At 36.7% G+C, this 24,290-nt stretch overlaps 1 protein-coding gene across 5 annotated transcripts in view; it reads left to right on the top strand.

The window, feature by feature from the left end:
• The window catches only part of DMD (dystrophin), a 999,626-nt gene that overhangs the window by 183,113 nt on the left and 792,223 nt on the right, over nt 1-24,290 (top strand). For all 5 annotated transcript variants that reach the window (XM_082277447.1, XM_082277448.1, XM_082277450.1 and 2 more), the window contains exons 3-6: nt 10,200-10,292; nt 11,204-11,281; nt 14,216-14,308; nt 22,184-22,356. In XM_082277447.1, the coding sequence (XP_082133573.1) occupies nt 10,200-10,292; nt 11,204-11,281; nt 14,216-14,308; nt 22,184-22,356 (437 nt within the window). The remainder of the gene's footprint in view (nt 1-10,199; nt 10,293-11,203; nt 11,282-14,215; nt 14,309-22,183; nt 22,357-24,290) is intronic.

Raw genomic sequence — 24,290 nt, 5'->3', positions numbered from 1 at the left:
GGCCATTCATAAAATCTGAAAATGGACCTCATGACTTATGTGAGGTGTGAACTAGAATGGCTGTGAAATGAGGAGCAGACTGGTCTGTCCAGCAGTAAGAGAAAGGCAGTCACAGAGATCAGGATTACTTCAACCTTGTGCAATGGTAGTGCCACACTCACAGCTCATCCTGGGTGGTCTGTTTTCAGGCTAGCAGGGCTTCCATACATGTAAATTTGAATTTGTCAAAAGAAATAGAAGTTTTCTTTGAATGTCCTCATTTCCTGCTGTTTCACTGTGTCTTATAATGTTCTGCTATTCCCATGAAAATACTGTCCTCTTCGTGCTTTTTTTTCCTATGATTTCATCTGAATGTCTTAAATTTTTACATACAGACAATTGCTCTGTAGCAGACTACTGATTTTTAGTCGTAGTTCAAGTGGAAATTGTGCTTTTAAGGAAAAATTGTTGGGTTTGTTTGTTTGTTTTGTTGGTTTTTAATAGAAACCAATTTCTCATATTTAGATAATGAGCAATATATCTTGATATATAAAAAAATGGAAGGCAAGGAATGGACTGCATTGGAAAACTGTATCCTTTTAGCCATGTAGTTTTACAGGCAGATTTTCAGTCTCTAAAGTTATGCTTGACTTTTCCAGGTGGGAAAAAAAGTGGAAGAATCTGTTTTACACTCCTGCCTGAGCTCAAGCAGAGGGGGTATATTCGCTCTTTTAAGCAAGTCCTTTAAATTAGTATCCCATTTACTGCAAACAAGCTTGTTGGGAATTTGAACAGTGGTTGTAGGGGAAGTGCCAGAACAGTTCTGGGTTGTAGTGCATGCAGTGAAGTCCTCCTGCTCAGCTGGGCTTTGACACAGAACAGCAGTTAATGGAGTAACCTTCATTCTGAATAAATAAATACTGACCTTTACTTTTCACCAAGTGAAAATGATCACCAGCCAGCTCAGATGTGGTGGCATAGATTTTACCATTGCTACAGATTTAAATGGCAATATTTAAAATAATTATTTACTTAATTTAACTATTCCATGTAACAAGGTGACAAGAAGTGACTGTGTGTGTGCCAAAAAATGCAGTGTGTTTGATTAAATGTTTGTGACTCTTTAGGATGGAGGGTGAGTCGTCCACTAACAGTCAGTACTAAAGGTTCAGTTGAATCAATGAAAAGATATTTGAAAAAAAAAATGTTTGCAAGCAGTGCTATCTCAGATATATTAAAAGTTTAGTTTTTATTTGGCTGCCAAATTGTGTTTGTTCTTGAGGATGACTTCTCACTGATAAAGACTAAGTACATACTTCCATTACTTATTTATTTACATATTCATGATGCCCCACTTCTCTTTCATCATTCCTTTGTATTTTTTGTTAAAATTAAAATAATAGTCAGGTAGTTCCTAATCAAGACCTCAATGAAAGACAAAAAAAATACAAGAATTAGTGGGAAGAGAAGCATGACAAGAAATGCCAGAACTCTTTTGCACTTCCTCCATAGGTGAAGTCAAATCAAACAAACTGGATGATATGCCACAATGACGTAGTTTACCCAGTTGTCCAAGTTAAGGTACTTTCTCTGCTTCGGTGGGCAGTGCCACCACTTTGCAAACACAGAAATGGAGCTACCAAGTGAGCCATGGTGTAGAGTCAAACTGAGTTTTGTTCTAAAGCTTTTGTGCAAATAACATGTCAAATTTGCCTGTTTCACATCCTAGTCAGAGGAGAACTGATCTAGATTGTCTCTTGTTTAGATAACATTTGTAATTCAAGTAATAGCAGTGCTTTATAATCAGGGGGTTTGATCTTTTTTGTTTTCTTATTCATGAAAATTACTGTTGCTTTGTCTTGTTTGATTACAGTTGCACCTATTTAGAAGCTTGACTATTTGCCTATTACAAGTATAGACAGAAGAAGAGGTTTGTCTGTTTTATTTATTCTCAGAGATGAGATTATGTACTTGAAGGGATTCCAAAGTAAAATTTTGAAATTCCACTTATCCTTTAAATACCTCATATATTCTGTGTAGACAGGATTTAAGCTCTAAGCTGATGAAAGAAGTACTGCTAAAGCATATCTGTCAATGAGGAGAATCCTAACTCAGAAATGACATCTTCATATGTGAGGAAACACAGTACATGCAGTATCCTGTATTTCTTTGTGTAATAATTAAGCTGTTCTCTAGGACTCAGAACATGAGTAAGACACAAGGCAAAAATTTTAGAATCTTTCTCTGCTCTCTGAGGTTTTGCACTAAAGCTTGTTATTTTCATCAAGACTGAAGATACTACATTTTTTCTGTTTTCTAATAACAATAATGTGTAGAAAAATAAGTTACTTGAATAACAAATATTCATGGAACAGTCTGCTGTTAAACTATTCCTCTATTAAATGAGAATTTTAGCCAAAGTTGTAGCACCTGCTAGATACAGTTTGTGTTTCTCCACTGGTAAGTGGGCTGCCTCTTCCTTTCGAAAACCCTGCATTTTAATCTTTTCAGCTCCTAGTGTTTAAAAATGCTGTTATAAGACTCTACCCACTAGAGCCTCAAAAAATACCTAAATACCGTAAATTAAAACAATACAAGTGTTCTGGAACATGTAACTATACTTAATGTTCCATCTTCTACTGAAAGTTACATCTGAGATAAGACTATAAGTAAAATTAGTTTTTAGTTTATGGTAGTTTTCTTTATAGCTCTCTTTGCAGAGTGGGAAACAAAATTTTATTTATACTTGAAAAAAAATAACTTCATTGTGGTCAATTTTTAGATTACATGAAGCTGGCTGTCCTGTCAAAAGAGCCCCTGTCCTTGACTCTGAATTCATATCTCATTCTTCAAACCTTGTAGGAACTTTCTGAGTGTATGTTCATTCCCACTTCTAGAAGGTTTCTTTTGATCCCATTGCCAGTCTTCCAGTCCTTAATGGCCTTGAACATCATATGCTGCAAAATAAGAAATGCTTCAATGACATTCTCTAACTAGATTAAACTGGTGAAAAAGAGAGATGCCAGATTTGTTTTGTGTATTCCTGTAAGCTTTGTATTGTTTAAAAGAAATGCAGTAGCTGCCAACATTGAACACCCACTGCTTACCTAAAAAGAAATTTTGTTCTTAAAATATTTTAAATTACACATTTATTACTTTAATTTAGAGGTGAGTCTCTGGGAGCTAAGGAAACAGCTTAGATATACTAACATAATCGTGTGTGTCAATGCATCAGTATTTCTCTTCTGGATAAGTATGGCCCCTACAATGGGATGGTCTGGTTTATTTTAGAATGGAAATAACACAGTATTCCTTGGAAACTTGGGGATGCCCAAATGTTCTTCTCTGTAATGACACTAGAAAAATAGAATGACTGTGCTGAGGGGAAAATACACCTTTAGAAGCACTGAAGTCCCAGGAAGGTCTGGTATCATTCCCTAACTTCTGGGTGTGTATATGGAACTTTTACTCCAGGAGTGTGTGTCCTGTCCAAAGACACGAACTGCCTTCAGACAATTGGTAGGATCTGCCCCTAGATCCCTCTTTAAGGGTAGTGTTGGGTGTTCTGGGCCTGCTGTGATTGTTCCTCTGTTGAAAGGCACAGGAACATTTGGTTCCCTGACTGGGAGAAGAACATGGCTTCTTTAGAGAAAGGTTGTACACCTTCCTCTCAGTTGGTCAGTAGCAGTCATTTCTAAAATACTTGTTCTCATCAGTTACTCCTCTATGTAATTCCCTGAAAAATTAAGTTAGAGAGCAAAAAAAGAGATGTCTACCATAAAGCCTGGGAAACAGATTGGATCCCTAACAGTAAGGAAGCAAAGTGGTTGTGCACTGTTTGACCTCCAACTGACCAACACAGAGTTTCAGCTGCAGCAGAAGGAATGCATCCATATTCTGAAAGGGAAAAGAATGCTGAAGGGAGAAAGGATGGCATGGCTGGCAAGTTATTGTTTTATGCTTCCCGTGAGTCCATGAACCTAAGGCCTGATTAAACAATGCCTGGTGCATCTTTCTTCCCTCTTGGCTGGGACAATATCCTTTTCTGCTATAATAGTAATCCAGCATCAGTGAAAGAAAATGTCAGTCACTTTGATGAACTTCCCAACAGAATTGAACAAACCAGAAGCAAGGATGTTGGGGAGAGAAATTGAACTTTTAATATATTTAGCGGAGCAAGAACAAGTATTTGTAGTCCTTTTTTATTAAAACTGTCTTAAAAGATCTGTTGAGATTAGTTCAATATTTCTTTATTGTTTCACGGAGTGAGACATCAAATATTTTGACTGCAAGGGAAGGGTGATTCTTTAAAGTCTTAGTAAGGGTAACATCTGTGAGCCAACTAAGTTTTTATTTCTTTCATACTGACATCTATTCAGCAAAATTTACAGATTTACAAACTGAACTGGAGACAATTACTTGAAAAAGTTATATAAAATTCATGGTTTATGTCCTTCTGCCTTTCTGGATTGTACCTTGTCTTTTAACTTTTTCAGCTGTCAGTCAGCAATCTTAAGGTCCCAGCCAAACTGCAGTGCACCTCTGCCTCTTTGTTCCATAGCCCTGCACGCTGGGGACACAGCTGAATGCAGTGCAGCTCCCTTCCAGGCTCTGCAGTCCAGGTTTCCTATCCCTCCTGGAGTCAAAGGTCTTGTCCCAAGATAAGATCTCAGTTATTTACCTGTCCTGAAAGTAAGAAGGACTTCTGCGTCTGCTAGTTTTATTGTAAGCTGATCTTTCCTGTGTACACCTAATATAACCTTAAATCTCTTGTCAACTGCCATGCTGAACCTTGAATTCTCTGTCTTTACAGTGCCTTTTCTCTTTTAATTTATTCTCTCTCTCTCTCCCCATCTGCTGATAGTTTCGTTTGCTAGATTTCCCATATGAACTGATAATAATAAGGCAATAATACTGTAAAATGCGTAAGAAACAGCATCCAACTTGTCTTACTGTAATAATCTTACAGTCTAGCCTCAAATGAAAAGTGTAATCTAAGTGCATACTTGTCTGCAAAAGAAAATGAAAAGTCAGAGATGTCTACCTGAGCCAAGGTTTTACCCTTTGTAATTTTTTCTCAAAAAAATGAGAAAATGTATCTATTACATGACACTTTTAGAAAACAGAAAAAATATATGCGTATTAAAGAAACTCAAATAATTGTTGTGTTTCCATCTTCTTTTATAATGTATTTTGCTGGAGCTGTTATTATGGATTCATTGCTTGAAATTTGGAGTATTTATGAATCTTAGGAAATAGAAGTACATTTCTACCCTTCATGTTTGTTAGAGAAAATTTATGACTTGTTATGGTTTAAGCCTATCTGGTAACTTAAGCACCATGCAACTGCTTGCTCACTCCACACTCCCTCCTCGTCCCAGTGGAACAGGGAGGAGAATCAAAAGGAAAAAATTGTAGGTTGAGATAAAAATATACTAATACTACTACTAAAAATAATAATGCAGATTTGAAAAAAATGCCTGAAAACCATACAGATAAACCCCAAGAAAAACAAGTGATGCACAATACAGTTGCTCACTACCTGCTAACAGATGCCAAACCTATTCCCCTGGGCTGTGGGTGGGTGGGTGGGATGGGGGAAGTGAGTGAGCAGCTGTGTGGGGCTTAGTTGCAAACTGGGTTTAAAACACAGCAGGCCTTTCTGGTACCCAGTGTGGGGCCAATGTGCCAGGCCCTTGAATCCACACAGTCCAGTAATCCTAGTTATCCCTCTTCTCCACCTGACTGGGGGCAGGGCCCTCTAACCTTGATCACAAGATACCCAACTTCTTTCTCGTGGAAGTGGATTAGGATTTCTTTCCATAGAGTCAGTAGTATAATCAGCCCTTCCATTCTCCCTGGGAAACTGTCCACTGGAAACTGGAGCAACAACTTTCCTTAAAGAACTTCCATCTGTGATTGCTTTTCCCTGCCTTTCCCACATCTGGGCCTCTAGGCTTGAGGTATGTCTTCAATCCCACTTCCTCATGTCCTCTACATGGCCCTGCTTAAACCTCAACATTTGTTCTTAATCATCATCTCTTCCTTTGCTTTGCCTTCTTTTCCCAACTCTTCCCTTCCTACTTCCTTTCCCTTTGCTCCACTTTCCTTTAATGAAGAATTGCCTAATTTATTAGGTAATTAGTGCTAATTTATTCCAAAATGTAACTGCTAACAGTTTTATGCTAATCAGAATTTTTTTGAGCTTTAACTCATTGGAGAGCCAATGTTCATGAACAGATGTCTTTATGCCTTCTCTGGACAAGTTATTTTTTTAATTATTTCATTATGTTCTCTGTATTTCTTTAATAATTACTGACTTGCACGTAGCTCTGAATAGAGAACTTTTCATAGAATACCAGCTTCTCATGTAATACTTCCCACAATATTAACTTCCTCCATAATGTATGTGATGAATGAGCTGATTAAATAATTTAGTTGTTTGATAAAATTTATTTGTAAAATTTACATAGAGACAGTGAGGTCTTTTATAGAGTCTTTGGAATGAGCACAGGAATGACAATGAAAGTAGACAGCAGTGAGATAAGTAGGATAAAGCCTGATGTTTTGAGATACCTTTTTGGTATCCAAACCAAAAAAAAAATTGCAGCTACAGGTATCTATTAACACTTGATTTCAGTCTATTTCCTGATTTTAATTTTTTAAAAATCTATTTCAGCATCTTTTGTGTTTTTAGGTAATGTTCTTTGGCATAAAATTGTTTCACTTGCTGTCTGAGTTTGGAAAATGTTGGAGATACCATTTCAGCCTACTTAATATTCAGAGCATTCTAGAATATATACATGCAGTTGAGTTATTACATGGAATACTCTTAAGTATTTTTCAATCCCTTACAGCACCTGGGGGGAAACCCTACATCAAATTCCACATTTTCCTCACATGTTAGTTGTACAGTACCCCATAATTCTAAGACTAATTTTAAGGCTTGTGACCATGGTGTAGTGTATGGTAGTTGGTTTTTTTCCATACCAATGTAATTTGTGAATTCCTTTCCTCAGTCATTATTTAAATTGGAGGGTGAATTTGATCCATGATAAAACAGGAATCTTGTTTTCCCTGACATATCAGATTTTTGAGTGGTTTCCTTTTAAAATAAATTACTTAGATTTCCTTCAGGTCCTTTGGTGTTGTATAAAGATCAGCAGTTGCAGCCAACACCCCTGTCAGCTAAACCAAGAAAGTTTGTGTTTTAATCTCTATTTAGCACTAAGTACGTAAAAATAATATATAAAACTGTCATATACTTAAATCCCTAATCTTTCTAGTCATTAAGATTTTAATAAAGTCCTGTCTTAGATTTTACTTTTGTTCTACTTCTAGAAAGGAATTTCTGCTTCTGGTGAAAAGTCACTTTGTGGTTTCCATCCAGTATCTTCAGTCCTTCCTCTGTTTTGCACTCTCTCTTGTCTCCCCCATCTCTTCCATCACTGTGGTTTTGAAGAAGGACAGTTAACTGAGAACAAACAATTCAGCTTGCAGCTTCTTTGGGAATTTTTTAAATTCAGGTTTTGGATAAGTTTGTAATATAGGGTGAGTAACGAATCAACAGGCATAGCAAATGGTGGAGGAGAGTCTTCTGAACATTTTTCATACCTCTTAGGTAAAGGGCAGTGGTTTTAGGTCACAACCTAAAAAAGCTTTTTAAAAAGGTTATTTTCAGCAAGAATGTATAACAAATGAGTAGACATTTGTTTGGCAAGCCATTGACTAGCCATGTTTGGTTTTTTATAGTTTTCAAAGGTTCGAGTTAACAGGCACTTTCCAATGACATGATAAATTTACCTGATGCAACTTTGAGCCCTTTGTATCTCAAGACTTACTGCAGTGCCAATCCAGTGAAGACATTCAATCTGTTTGAGGAAGAAGACATAATTACCCCATTGCCAGAAAAACAGCACCCTTCTTCTGGTTTACAATGATATATGCAGGGTGCCTTAGTGTATTTTTAGTTGTGATTAATGGAAGGTATACTTCCAAGACCCTAAAAAAATCAATGGAGCTTTTGGTTTAAGGTTTACTTGTAATACATTTGTAATTAATATGTCCTGCTGTGGATGCCACTGTGCTGTGTCTTTGTTTTCTTTCTAAAAGCTTTACAAAAAAAAACAAACAATCAAAACAGCATATTATTTGTTAAGCAGAATTCTTGACTGCCTAGATTGGTTGGAACATAAACATTATGAATAGCTTAAATGCTGCAAAACAGAGGAAAGACAGAGACACAGGCAGTTATGAAGGCTAGTTCTATTTTTCCTGTAGGATACAAACCAGTATAATTATATTCCATTGTCAAAGTGTCATTGTGCTCATATTCTCAGAGAGATTCAGTAGCATTATGGGCACAGCTCTTTCACAGTGTTACAGAAGGGCCTATTGATCACTCCAACTTTCTAAAGAATGTGAAAAAGCTCCCTTAAAGTGCATAGATCTTGTGTTTCCCCTCCGCAAAAATGACTTTTGTTCTGCAAGATTAGGGAACAAAATAAGGTCTCTGATTTAGTTGCATGTTTTATTTTTAAATTTGTCCTACAACTGCAGGAATTCTGTACAAGACTTGACTCACATAATGGCACATGATTTTTCATACCATAGTTTAAAACATTTTTCTAAAACTATTTCTCGTACATGTGAGGCAGGAAATAGAGCTGCTGGGTATTATTACTTAAACAGATAATTCAAGGTGTTGAGCAGCATGAGTAAATCATATGTGAAGCTGTTCAGTACTGGTTTTCAGATATTTTAGTTAATAAAGTGGCATCATGTGTGTTAAATAAAAATTAGCTTAGTTGGATTGGGTTGTGCATGGTAGGAAAACTGTCTAGAAAACAGTGATTCCCACTGCTGTAGAAATTTTGTGACGTTGTGGATTTGTTTGTTCCGTGAAACAGAAACAAGACCATACCAAAAAATGAAGGCATTGAAAGGAACTTTTGCCTCAGAAGAGCAGTCAAAGAGAAAGGTCATGGCAGAGTAGCTAATAGCACTGAAGTCTGTGCAGTACTCATTAATATGTATCGATGTGGAAAAATTAGTTAAGCACTGGATACTTTCCCTAATTCTGTCCTCTGTTTAAGTAACCTCCCAAAGGAATTGGTACTTTCTAACAAGATATGTTTTTCATGAAATTCCCAGCTAGCTCTAATGAGTGTTGCAGTGAGTACCAGAACAGCACTGCTGATAGGAAAGCAAATGTCTTCTGTATGATATGGATTCCCAATTTTACATTGCTCTGTGGTAAATGTGGAAGAGGTGCAATGTAGGTCAGCATAGAGTCAATTCTAGAAAGTTAAAATACTTCCTCTCAATCAAAGCATCTGTCAAACTTCAAAAATTAGAAAAAATGTGGATATGTGAAACTATTTTGCACTGCACAAAATAATCACTGCTTTTTATTGTGGTTCTCAACAGCTCTCATACAAAAAAATCTAAAAAATCATAGGTGCACATAAAACTTGCTCAGTGACTAGACTATAAAAAATTATATGTTTATATTTTTAATATTGCATGCATTAGTCAAAGCATGAGATCAGAAACTTGGTTTGAATTTTAGAAAGAGTGAGTCTTTTTAACACTGTCACATGGGGGAAAATCCCAAGTATTTCCTTTCAGCTTTCACTGATGCTGAGTACAAAATATGAGTTGTCTGTCAGCCACTTACAGAAGTGAGGCCACGTTCCAGTACAATTCCATGCCCTATTAACATAGATATATTTATGAGATCCTGACTAGAGTAAGTCTGACTCATCTCTCTCTGTGTACTTCCAAGTTTCTTTCTGACACATGGAGCACGTACTAGGCACTTTTTTATGACTTCCTATGTGTTTGGGGGTTTTAAGTTTTGTTTGTTTCCTTGGGTTTTTTTTTCCAAATTATTTTTCCTAATTTTTTTCCTTTCTGATTTGCACCTTAATTGCTAAGTCTTCTTTGTTTTCTAGATATATTAGTGTTTCGTTCTGGCTTATTTGTTTGAAATAATGGCATGTACTTGAAGTAAGCATCAATCTCTCTTAAACAGCAAGACCCTGTTTAAGAGATGTATATGAAAGAATCTTGTGAGTTTAAATGTATTTTCATCTTTTACTTTTACTTGTGTTATACATTTCATATTTATTCTGACACTGGCTTCTTACAGTTTTCAGGTCTTTTTTTAATTATTATTTTTGGCATTGGAACTCACCAGAGCCATTGTTTCATTTCAGTTTGGAAGACGTTACATTGAAGACCTTTTTAATGATTTTCGAGATGGACGAAGACTTCTGGAGCTCCTGGAATGCCTTACAGGCCAAAAACTTGTATGTGTTTTTTAACTCATTTACTGTGTATTGAAGTCTTAATGTTGTGATAATTGTAGTAGGTGATATTCACTGACTTCTGCCACTGATGAGGACCTGTGGAAACTATTTTTAGGAGTCTAAATAGTTTTCAGTTTCATTTGAAATTGAGGAAACATTGTGACTGAGAGTTGTATTAGACATTAACACTTTGCTAGGCATATACTTGAAATGAAAATATTCTACCTTGTTTTATGCACTTATTAATTGTGGCACAGAGAAACAAAACTGAGGCAGAGTTCACTTAGATAGCTAGATTTTAGCTGGAATAGAATTTAATGTGTAGAATTAGAATTTTTTTCTATTGTTATACATCTGGTGCATCTATTGGAATTGTACTTGTCTGAAAAGAGAGAACTGCTTGCTTTTATTGACCTGGAAATTCTAAAGTGACACAGTCATACACACTTTTTAATGTCTTCTCTTGTGTTCCTGGTTGGACTTCGTAAATTTGGCATCTTTCCCTGAAACTTTCTCATTAGAAGGCTGGGAGATTGAGAATCAAAATCCAGAGACAATATACTTGTACATAAATATTAAACAAACTGATGCTTATCTGTTTAGTTGCCATAGCAATGTTCCTAAATTGTGCCATGCAGAAGGCAACTAATCATGATAAAAAGAATCTGGAATTATCTAATTTTATATGCATTTCAATGATTCCTTCCCTGAAAAATGTCAAGGTAACAAATTACCTTCTAACTGTGGATCCAGTTTGTTTCACAATTGACTTTATTTCATGTTGAGAAGCTGCATAAGCCCAATGTATGCTAATATGTCAACAGAAAACTACAGACATAAGATTTGTGTTACATATAGTGTACTCAAGATTCTGATTTTGGACAGTCAAGTTTGGTTTTCTTCCTTTGTAGGCAAAAGAAAAGGGCTCCACAAGAGTTCATGCTCTGAACAATGTCAACAAAGCAATCCACATTTTGCAGAGAAATAATGTAAGTATTCAGCCAGACATGCTCAGAACAGCCTGTAGACAGCACACAAAATGCTTATTAGGTGTTGAATCAAACACCTTTGCTCTATAGTGTAAAAGTACTGGAGTCAAAGCAGTTTTTTATTACTGTGACTTGGATATGTTGTCATTCAGCAGTGGGGTAAAATGTGTTTTAAGGAGTTTAAAATCCTCTTCCAGCAAATTTTGGATAATACATCTATAACAGATGCTTTCTGAAGACAGATCAACCTGCACGATTTTATTCTAATGAGTGGTGTTTAAAATAAATTTTCAAAAGTTAAATAGAAGAGGTCATCCATAGCTGGTTACAAGATACTGCCTATCAAAATACTTACTCAAAATCTCTAAAAATTATGAAGTCTGAAAACCTGAGGCTTTTCCTACAATAACTTTTTTTTGTTAAGTTTCAAAGGCATCTGTCCCTCATGATTCAAAACCCTAATCATATCAATATCACTTTCAATTCTACTTTGTAAAGATTGATTTTTCAAGCCAGTATTCTGTGCATCATTCTCATATTATCTTCCTTATGCAGGCATTCTGACAGACCCATAATTTTAGCAGACATTTCCTCTGGCCAACTAATTTTATCATAACTCTCCTCAAGAGAGTTAAATTCAAATAAACTATAACACTTGCTTAAACTTAACAGTAAGAGGTGTCAGAACAAAGATAATGTATTCTATGCTATATATTATATTGGATTTCTTGATAGCTGCAGGAGGTCACTAATGCTTGAGTTCAAGCACTGAATAAAGTTATTGGTTTTATAAATCTAAGGTAATCCATCTAAAGATTTGTACATAAATGAAAGTGATCTTATAAGACTGACGTAAAGACCTCCAGCTTGATTTTTCTTTTTATTTAATGGAATTTAATGTAAAAATAGAGACGAAAAAGCTTTTAATTGTTGAAAATCTGCAACATTTGACATTATTGGAGAAAAAAAATAATCAATACATTATTTCACATTACACAAGAAGATTTTGATTGCATACCTGGTTACAAATGATCATAGAAAATGTTTTTTGAAGTATTTAATACCTATCAGCTAAATCCACTGGTGTGCTTTTCCATTCAGTTTCCAGAACACAATAATAGTCCCTTTCAAATCTGGGAAGAAAACAGAAAGTATTGCAATTTTAGATGATAGAAGAAAAAACATTGTTTTAGAATGTGAAGTGGTCATCCAGTGGCCATCATACTCATGTAATGAAAACCTTGTAAACTGTATAAAAATTAGGATAGTATATGTAAAGATATGCTGTATCTTGTCAATATGAAGTAGAAAGACCTGCCTCTGAAACAGTTTCCTTAACCTTCAATAATTTGATGAGTGATTTCTGTGGGACTTCAGGAATGCAAAATCAATGGTTCTAAAGTGAACTAAAGCCTGTTAGTAGTCTAGATTTTTCTGCTGGTGTGTTCCATTTTTGCTGTGAGGTTCTATAGTCATCTGGGTGGTAACATTGAAAAATGCTGCTGCTTCCAGTCAGTTTCACAGGTTTTTCTGTTCCCATATAAAAGTGAGAGTGTTGAGGGGGGAGCATGGGGGACATGAGGGGTGGGAGATTGTCTCAAATCATGTTTAGACCTCCCTGTGGCAAACTGGGCAATGTTCTTCTGCTTCAGTAAAACAGATGTGGTCCTTGTGTATTCAGGCTTCCACTTGCAAAAATGGATGGAGGATTTACCTGTAGAATATGCAGGCAATGCCCATATAAACTTTGTAGGGTGTCCCTTCCTGCATGGAACTCCATTTAAAATTTAGTGTATAAAGGCTAAGTTCCATTTGGGAAATGTTCCAGGACATTGTTGGTTAGAATAAATTGCCAGTCTCATATACTTTTAGTACAAAATGTGGAATTCTTAAAGAGAGGAGCTCTTTGAGAGTTTTAAAGTTCTTGATAAAATATTTCATTTCTGGTTTGTAAAAATGACCTATACATAGATACATTGAAAAAAAAAAAAAAAAACGAAAATATAGCAGCCTGTTTTGAGCATGTAAAACTTCAGTCAGTTTGCAGATGTGACTTCAAATAACTTCAGAAGTGCAGTAGAGATGTGCAGAATGTAGTTTGTGAAGGAATGGGGTACTTTGCCATAAAAACCCATCAGTTCCACCATGAAAACTTGCATCTATGAAACAGCGATGATGCCAATTTTAGAGTCATAGTTCTATCCAAATATGCAGGACAGCTTACAGTCTTGCATTCATAACCCTGAGTTTGGCTTCCTTATTCAGATAGCGCAAGAAGTGGCGGGGGGGGGGGGGGGCATGATGTGTCATTTCACATGTGGAGGAAAGAATATTCCAGGGTGGTGAATACTGATGCATTATGAAATTGCAAATTCATGAGATAATTATGGAAAACAACATTACTGGGTGAACAATTGTGGAAAAGACTTGCTTGGATCACAATCACTGCTTTATCTGTATGCCAGAACACATCCTGTGTATTTCCTTATACATTTTAGAATTTAATTAAGGAAAAATCAATTCTGTTTTAATCTAAATATGTAATGCCTTGGGTTTGTAGGTTCTTAGAGTGTCTAGAGGTGTGTGTGTTACTTCCAGAAAATTATATTATGTAAGGTAGTATAAAGCAGAGTGCAGGAGTTCTTCTGTCTGTGTGATTTGTAATTGTAGAAGCTTAATTTAAAAGGTATTTGAGTTAATACAACTATTTAAATTTTATGTTTCACAACATGCTATAACTGGAATAATTGGGACTCCAGATCACTGCTGGTTTTTTTCCAGAACATTAATTGTGCCATTTATAAAATGTGAGTTTTAAGTTTATGGAACAACAGAAAGCAAATGGGAGATTTACCTTAGCCTATGCCTTCATCTCCCTCCAATCTCTTACGCTTGTTATTAATCTTTTACAATTATTTTTTGTTCCTGTGATAGGTTGATTTGGTAAATATAGGGAGCTCAGACATTGTGGATGGAAATCATAAGCTGACCCTTGGTTTGATCTGGAATATAATCCTCCACTGGCAGGTGAGTGGCACTGCTCCTTACTTTCCATGAAATAGCTTTATTCCACTGATCTTTTCCCCATTATTATCCAGCAACAACCTAGAAAGTAAACATAGGCATTCCAATGTGGTAAATCAGAAAGTGTTATGGAAGTCTGCATACATATTATCAACAATATTGAAAATATTAAGCAGATAAAATAGTCTTTACCGGATTAGCAGAAACTTTTTTGACTGTAATATCAGAGTCAGATATTGTAAGATGATTATATATAACAATTATCCTAACAAAAATGGATAGACAAAGCCAATGTGGACACATAGATCTCATAGTCACTTTTCTTTTTAGTAACTTAGAAAGAGTGACTTTTAGATTTTAATGAAATAACCACATCTGTTGCTTTTTGCTGCTGACCCATCCTGCCAAGAATTATTTTTAGAACACGAAAAAGCTGCTAGACTGACTATTTATTGAAACAGATGTGGCTCATTTAGCTTCCTTTCTCTTTAGAGAGAAAGGGGGGTTTGTGGTATGGATCTCATAAAAACCAGCATGGTAGATGAGGACACTTAACTAAACAAATTCTGAGATAGCAGTAAAATCAAAATTCAAAAAGATCTAGCATCTAGATGCTCTGAATCCATGTGTTTGTGTGAATCTCGGCTAGGAGTCTGTCCATTAGTGTTGACTGTGTTCCTCAAGCAATAATCCACAAGTTTTTCATAGAATAACAAGAAAAGGTGGTAGGAAACAAAGCTTAAAAGTCTTTAAAAACTAAACAGTCCTACCAAAAATCAGATACGTATCATTCATCCAAAGAGGGAATATTTTTATTCTAATTTTACAGGACAACAGCAACAGAGAAAAGCTGCAAATAGTTAACTCACTTCTTCCTTTGCCTCCTGTTTCAATGTTTCTAGTCTAATTGCATAAAATTTTTCCTAATTACTTATTAAGAGCAGATGGAATATGATACCTAGATATGCAACTTTTACCAATAATCCTTGAATCACTGTGTTTTAACTTGTATAAATTATGGACTGAGATGAGTATTCGTGTTCAAATTAATATTTTGTTTTCTTCATATTTTATCCTGAAGCAAAGTGTTAAAGGTGTGCTTTAGTACTAGCTGTGTACTTACTGATTTCTTTTCAATTGTTCCCACCATTCCTCTTAACATGCACTTGCACAGACACACGGAAGACAGAGGTTCTGGTGCAGCCTGATGAGATTTTTGACAGCAGACATGTCAAAAACAAAAACCCCTTTGTTTTCAGTGCAAAAGTGATTCGTTTCAAGCTTCATCTTAAGCCTAGTGATAACTGTGATGGCAGCTGCAATGGTACCCATGGCTTCAGCTTGAATTACCCATGGATGAAAAGTCCAAGGATCATATTTACAAAGCAGTGTTTTATAGTGTGACTCTGTCAGCATAGTCATAATGATTCAGTCCATGTTTAGTCTATACTTGGAATTCTGTGATGCCTTAAAGATCTAGAAATGAAACAATGCCCTTTGGAGACAATATTCGTGTAGGAGGTAATATAAAAGCTGGTCTTTAACTGGAGACCTCCAGGGGCAAGTATGGAAAAATGCCCATCCCACAAAGGGTGAATACAGTTTTGTACGTTTAGCAAATCAACATAATTGGCAGGAATTCCCAATTAGGAGGACAAGTAACAAAGTAATTCCCCCCCTTGGTTCCATCCTTTTCCAGAGCCCTGTGTCCCCCTCTGCCTTTAGGTACTAGCTAAACTTTGTTTATGGGAAAACAAATGTTTATGTCTAAAGATGTTGTTTTAACCTTGGTTCCCAGAGGATTTAACCTTGGTCCCCAGACTGGGGCCTTTGGGAATGTATTTTGTCTTTCTGTCTAACAGAGAAGGTGAAATGCTAGCTATGAATCTATGTAGTTATACAATAATAGGCTACAGAGGTACAAATATGTAAGAATATATAGAAGTAAAAAGGCAAAAATCAGTTTGGCATCACTGTGTTTCAGTTTGTTCTAGTCATGAACTACTGAAAGTGATCTGCATCTTCTGGACTTCTGTTTTTATTCAAATTTTTGTAAATAAGATTCTAATTTGGCAGAATTCAATTTTAGGTTTTTTTCTAAAGAGTAGCTAAAACCTGATTGGCAACAAGAAGCCATTATTAAATAATAATCCTGTTGCTGTTGCTTAATGATGAATAATTTTTTTAAAAAAATAATGTAATAACAGATTTATATTTGGGCTTTTCTCCTTAAAAAAAGGAAGAGAAGCCACACTCGGGAGCCATTATTTTGCTGCCTATTTTCCTCAAAGTATTGGAAGTGTTCAAAGTAAATTTGCTTATTTACAGCTCTGTGGAGAAAGTCTTTGTTATTTCCCAGATTTTCTTTCAAGTTTTGAAGTTAATTGCATGTTCTAGAATATGTTTGTGATTGTTCTGCCCTGTTTATAGGCAGGTACAATCTTACATACTGACAGAACTGATGGTGAAACACGGCTCTAAATTTGTTAAGAAATTCTTCTTCCTGTTGGTTCCAGTTTGCCTATCACAGATTGTCCCTGGCAAGAAGCAGCTGGAAACATGATAAGTTGTTCATACAGTGTCAGGGCCACCAAACTCCTCTTCCAGTTGCCTACAGCTGGGTAAAATACCGAGACTACTATATTTATTTGTAGTCTGTGAAAAGGCCTGAAAACAAATAAATAGGACTACACAGGGTGCTTGATTTAGTGCATGCTTGTGTAGTTTGTGTTTGTTGCTGCCATCCTGCTTTTGCAGATCCTGAGAAGAGTCACTTAGAGGAATTTTATCTGTCTACATCTAAAACAAAAAACAACAACAAGAAGAAAATGTATGAGATTATTGTTTGTGTGGACACTTGTGTTGTTGTAGGTGAACAGGCAAGAAGCTTTTCCAATTTCACATCCTGCAGCCAGGACCACATAGAGACACACCTGTATTTATATATGACAACATGATGGTCTCTTACAAAAATGTTAATCTCTTTGTGTAAAAATAATAGAAAAAAAGAGATGGTAGAAGAAAGGTGCATGAAAGGAATAATGTCAGTACCAATCCAAATGGATATCAGCAGTAGAGGTGGTAGAGGCACTGCAGCGGACAGGATTTGACACATTGTTGCCACTCTCATCTCTGTGCAGTGGAAATATCATGGCTTTCTGTATCCCCTGAGATGATTGTGTCCTTTCTTATCTAGCCTGTTTTTTCAGATTATTGTTAAAAGTTTTCCCGAAACTGAACCATCATACTGAGTTGAGCACCTGCTGCCAAAGCTCTTTATGGTACTAAATCCATCAGACTCTTATTTCCTTGAAGCTGCTGCCCTCTTTCTCTCAGCTCTGTGATCCCAGCCTCACTGCAGCGTTAACATTTAAGTAAAAACAGAGCAAAACTGTTAATTTCTGAACTGCTATATTTTACAAACTCTCTTAAGAGTTTTCTCTTAACATTCTGTAAGGCAGTGTATAAATTGTTTTGTTATGTTTTTAAGAGTGAACTTATTTTCATGTGAAGCCTGAAAGAAACCCTGTAGCAAAAATTTTTGGCCCAAATCTTGACTCTCTCTGGGAAAAATCACAAAAGAATGCATATATACAAAAAGAAAATATTTCAGAGGGGAGCATTTCAACAGCCTGTCAGCCTCATTTGGAGACTAATTAAAAACATAAGGGTTATTGTGCACATCAGTATTTTAATACAAACTACCATTTCACTTAATTTTGATTTACAGTTATAGAAATGAAGCACTTCTGTCAATCCACCTTGAATCAATGAACAAAGAATATCCTTTACTTTGATAGGTGTCTTGAATATCTATGAAAATGTCCTTAAAAGTGTTCTTTCAAATGTACTTGGAAAGAGTTTAATGGTTCTAGCTATAAAAATGTAATCTATGCAGTCAGAATACCTTAAATATAGCAAGTAAAAAATGTTAAGTTATTCTGTCAGGGAGATGTAAGGTTCCTCTTTTATTAAGAAAAACGAAAAGTTCTTGCTTTGAGAATGGTTTTCTTTTTAGATTATCTTCTTCCCTCCCTCTATTCTAGGGTCTGGCATCCTGAAGCCTAGTGCCAATCTTACAAAATGTTACATGCCTGAGTGTTGGTTTTAGGTGAAAGAGATGTAGTTTGAGCCTGAGATCATGCTGTGTTCCTTGTCATCTTACACACACAGCAACACATGCCCAGATTCCAGGACATGGTCATGCAGTGGGAAGATCAAAGGTTCGCTGCTGTGAGCCAGGGCTGGCTGTGCTACTTTTGGCCACTTTCTTCATGTGGTGACAAGAATAGCAGTGCTTCCATTCTGTCCACAGATCTCCTTTTGGCAGCCTGGTATTTCAGAAACCATCTTGGTGATGTCTGTATTGTCTTTTCCCTCTCTTCTATCAAAATTTAATTTTTTCTTATTGCCATATATGTGTCCATTCCCCAGGAAGAGCAAGTATATCTGTTCTGTGGAAGTCAGAGTTTCCTGCACCTGAAAGCTTTGTGTCCTGCCAGGATAAACTGCATTAGAAAGGAGATGTAACAAAGAAATGAGTATCAGAGGTCAACTCATCACCTGACAGCATGAGGCAGAGACACTTTGAAATAGCTGTAGTTTTTGAGCCTGGATGCAAAGGGAGTTTGTCTACCTAAAAGCTCTTCAGGCTGACATGAACACATCTCTGTGTGCCACTTTCCCAGCAGTACATCTTAACCAAGCAGCCTCCAAAAAGCTTCTGTCTCACCAAATGTCAGCCAGCACTTCTGTGCTCAGGCACAGACCTTTCTTCAGGACCCAGGCATCCTGCAGACAGCGTGGTGCTGTGCCTGCAGTGGCGTGGCATGGTGCTGCCAAGGTTCCAGGTGGGGTGGGATGACAATGCCCCTCAGAACACTCAGGAGGACAAGGTGGCTCCAGTTGTAGAAGTGGAGTTATCCACCAATTCTCATTGAAGAGGAAGTGGCCTCAGCATCCAGGATGAAATTTTTTTTTTTTTTTTACTCTATTATTTTAAATATCTAACTTTCCCTAGGAGGTAGCAAAAAAAAAAAATCATAAATTTAACAGTCTTCACTGTTGCAAAGAAATGCAGGAAAAAGAGAGTAAAACTTTATCTATTGTAAGCATATTTAATTCAACAAGGTGAGATTGAAACTGTTTTGTATTCATTTACTGAAAAGCAAAAATAAATGCTGGGTTTGGATTCATCTCTTTAGATCTAAAGGAAAACGATGGCCTGGATTCTTCTGAATAATTGTCTTCCCCATTTTTTTTCTAATTTTGTCTAATCTTCTCTGTTCATAGACATAGCTCCTTTCTCTTTGGTATCAACTCAAACACATAATCATTTCTGTGTGTTATGAACCTTTATATTTTTAAATATGGTGTTCCTGCATTCATTCAGCTATCCTTTAATGCAAATGTGTGTTGCATTTTTATAAAGTTACAGTTTGCTTATAATATTCAGGAAAATCTTCATTTGTAAATATAAGCATGTGATAAAACCAAAAATGAACAATGAAACCTTAGCTTGGACAGGTCTTTTTAACTATAACTTCAGTATTTTCTAGTCTTTCATATTGTTTGTTTGGTGCAATAGATGCTAATTCCAAAAATTTTCTTTTTAGCATCCAGAATAATGAAAACACCAGGATTTTATATTTTTATAGTAGTGAAGGGGTCTTTTGCCTGGGAATACAGAGACCAAATCTCAGCTTCTTGCTACATTATGTATATCTACTTCAGCACCTCTCAATAATGAAGACAATAAGAATATTGACAAGAAACACCCACTCAGACATATAAAGAAAAAATAAAGACTGTATTTCCTAATTTTCTTACACTTTATTTTCTGTCTCCTGACAGAAATGGAGGCAACTATAAAAAGTTTCTGTTCTTATCTGACAGAATTTATATTGATTTTCATTTGTACAAATTACAGTCTAAGACTAAAGTCAGGAACATATCCCATGAAATCTAGTGAGGATAAATTTCTCCTCCCATCTTAGAAACTCACAACATGTAAAGTAAAGTTTATACCTGTTTGGGTTTGAGACAAATTAGGAGGAAACATCCTGAGATTAATGTGTCCTCTAATGGAAGGCAGATTTCGGCAGCCCCTCCCCCACAAGTACCGAAGGAATTTCTTGGAGGAAAGTGAAAAAAACCCTGTTTATTTAACAAGCAAGGTGCACACAGGCACAAAGGAGAAAAAAAAGGAAAAATGTTAGATAATAAACCTTCTCGTTGTGGAGAAAGAAGGTGGACTTTTAGAGTCTTGCTTGGCTTCTCCCGAGGTCCTCCAGAGCCTCCCGTCTGGCCGCGGCGTGGGGCTCCTGGCGAGGTTCTGGTGTTTTGGACTGGAACAAAGCTGAACAGTTCCAGAAGAAGAAGAAGAAACCACAGTCCCAGGAAAAACTTCTTGCCTCAGCTACCAGGCTGGCTAAAAGCAGGAAGGTGCTCCCTTGCCTCTGCAGCGGTGAGAACGTGGGGAAGTGTGTGTGAGTCCTTGAACACAAACTGTGCTGAAGAATTCACCCGGCTTCTCTCCCCCCTCTCCTGGACACAGCTTAAAGCTATGGGACCAATTTCTAGGCATAAAGCAGACAATAGGGAAATACAGTATTATCATAAAATCACCCCAGGACAATACGTAAGTCACAAAAGGAAAAATAAAGGCACTGATACTCTTTGGGCATCTGAGATGCAAACCCAAGATATTATTTCAGAAATTCATATCTTCACAGAAGCAAAATAATTGAATTAATTACTGTGAAACTAGTGAGCAACTTACCATACCCAACAGTAAAAGGTTATTTCTGTTTTTTCTACAATATCATGGTAATTAATTTTTGTTGTTGTTGTTGACTGTTCTTTCAGATTACAGCTTCTGCATATTATCTTACAATTTTTACAGTTTTAAAGTGGTCCACCCTTTATCATAAAGTAGCATCTGCCCTCAATGTTATTCTTTGACTGACTGGTACTGGCTGCAATTCAAGGGGAAAATGATAATGGAATGCAATATTCCCTAAGTGAATAAGAAGCAATAAGCAACTTTATAGTTAAATTATATCTTAGGGAATATTTTAAAAGAACTGTTATTCTAAAAGATATATGGAGAAAGCAATGATTTAAAAGGTGTTACTGTACAGGTAAATAATTCTTAGTAGAAGTTTTATGTGATCCTTCACTAGTAAAGAAATTGATTGGAAATAAAAAAATCTACTGCATTATGTCAAAATTATAAATATTATAAAAGCCTTTAGGCTTTTTGTAAAATAATAACTGTAGATTGGTAAACTGTTGCTAGTGAAAAAGGAATATTAATTTCATTAAACCAATAAAATTGAAACATATACAATACTCTTTTAATGCATGCAATGAAATTGACTTTTCATCCATTTTGCATGTATGCAAATATAGTTTGCACCTTTAAGTCAGAAATATTATTTACTGTGTACTGAGCACATTTACTTTGCCTCAGTACTATTTCAACTCCGTCAATGAGAGAAGAGTGCTTTTCATTATTTTATCAACTTTTGCTGTAATGTATCATATTAACTAAGGATATATTTCCAGATCAAAGAAAACCACAAGGAGAAATAATTTGAATGAACTCACTTCCCACAAGTGAGCTAACAGATGTGTCTTCTCTGTCCCTGCTTCACCTGTGGCACAGGGAGGAATGCATTCAGTGCATGTCAATAGCTGTCTTTAAGCATTCAGAATTGATTGCTGTTATTACATTGTGAAAACAAATGTGTTCTTTAATTACTTAGGAGTTTTTAAGGTTGTAATCTAGGCAACTGAAGGTTTTTCAAGTCAAAAAAAGAAATAGTCATCTTTCAATAAATTCAATCATTGATCAAATTCTGTCTTTTATTGCAGGTCAAAGATGTAATGAAAAACATCATGGCTGGACTGCAGCAGACAAACAGTGAGATGATTCTGCTGAGCTGGGTCCGTCAATCGACTCGCAATTATCCACAGGTCAACGTTACCAATTTCACCACTAGCTGGTCTGATGGATTGGCTTTCAACGCACTCCTCCACAGCCACAGGTAGGAAAAGTAGCTTTTCACTGTTTCAGTAAACTTGTGACAGATGGCTGTAACAACGCTTGAGGATGGTGTATCTTTTATGCACGGGGTTTAGCTTCTTCGTCTGTGGGTGCTTCAGCGTTCTTTTAAATGACTGACTGTTTGCTTTGACCTGGGTGCTGCGTTTTGCATCATACTAAATCCTCTCATGGAGGGAGAGCTTTTCACAGCACAACCAAATATACAGAGCTCAGATCCTTTTCTGGAATTTCAGTGTGTATACCAAGTAGATAGTCTCAAGGAGTATAGGCTTGCAAGCTTTTGAGAAGAGCAAGGAGCAGATCCAAAACTAAGCCTGTGAGGTTGTCCTAGGGGGAGAAGGAGATTTTCCTGTGTTACCTAACACAGGTAACTAGGTGCTAACCTATGACAAGGGGGCAAATGTGGTGTTTGTGAAAGCCTCTCTCAGCTGCTGAATTGATAGTATGGATTTGCCTCACAAGGACACAGCTGGAGAACGTAGCCTTTGTTTTCAAAATCTTTCATGTTATTCCACCAGCTGATTTGAGTTCTTAGCCTCTCTCAGAAGTTGCCTTCTTCTAGTCTATGCTGTATAAAACTCTACCTCTAGAAATTCAGAGTTCTTTGGGGATTCTGTGTACGTGGCTTAAGGAAGATGTGCTAGTCAGCCTACCTAAAAGGCCCAGTTCTTGCCACTGCTGCTTTTAAAGAGGTGTTGCTTTTTCCAATGTGATAAGCCTCCCAACCTCTCTTCTCCTACTACTATACTTCTCTCTTAAAGGGGACTATCCTGCAAGATGGCTGACTGCTCATATTATTAGGGAGTTGAACTTTCTAACTGTGTAGTGGTTTAAACACCATTCAGAAATCAAACTCTACATAAGCCACTCCCTTCCCTCTTCTTCCTCTGGCAAGGGAAGAACAAAAGCAGAGATTTTGGTTTGGGATCACAATTTATTGAAAGGAAGTAGTAAGGGAATAAGAAATGCACAGCAACAACAGCAATATTAACAACAAAAGTATACAGAAAGAGCAGGTGTTTTTTCTCACAAAAAGATGGTTACCCCTCGACTTAGTTCCATGTGGCAGCCAGGACAAGAAGATGATGGATGCTCCCTGCAGGTGACGTCCATGCAGCTTTCCCAGACAAAGACAATATGGTGACTGTTCCCACATGCTGCTCCTTGTGGCAGCTGGGTGCAAAGGCGAGATCGTGAGGGGGGATCTCAAATCCCAAGACAATGGGAAACACTGACAAACAACCCCGCTGTGTGGGGAGCATCGTAAAACAGGTTTCAAGCCTGCCAACCATGTTCCATCCAGGGAGAGCAACTGTATTTTTCCCTAAAATTTCCATACCATTGTAAGCTCTGTTAGAATGTGAATATAACTTCTCAGTTTCCTCTGATTTTACCCCCAGTCATCTTTCCACAACATCTTTCCACCTAGAGACAATATCAGACTGCCTGTTTCCTCATTAGAGTATCTGATACTCAGATATTCAGATGGCGTGCTCTGCAGGACCATGGAATATCTGATGTCTGAAATCAGTAATCAGAAGTTCCTCTTTGTCCTTCTCTGTGGGAATAGCTTCAGAAGTCTGAAAAGTCAGGAACTTATTCAGGATCAGTTCCTGGCTGGGGTGTGCAGTTGCCAGTAAACCACACTGGGATTGTCTAGACAAATCTCTGTGTTGTGTGTCAGACTTTATGCACTGCTGTGTTCAGTTCAGTGCAAAGTTCACCAGATGAACATTCATTTCCTGCTTACTGGAATTTATGCGCTTTATTCAGGTTTTGTAATTCAGAGCTGAAAAACTTAAGCCTGCTTTTACTCTTCTTCTGTCTGCTGCCATAAATCTTGCATAGCTTTCCGCACAGTGAGCCTATTTTCAATAGAAGTGAAGAATTGCTCCACAGAAGTCTTGTCTCTTG

This window comes from Coloeus monedula (assembly GCF_965178545.1).
Source record: "Coloeus monedula genome assembly, chromosome: 3".
Taxonomy (NCBI): domain Eukaryota; kingdom Metazoa; phylum Chordata; class Aves; order Passeriformes; family Corvidae; genus Coloeus; species Coloeus monedula.
This window is presented reverse-complemented; position numbering and strand designations above follow the sequence as displayed.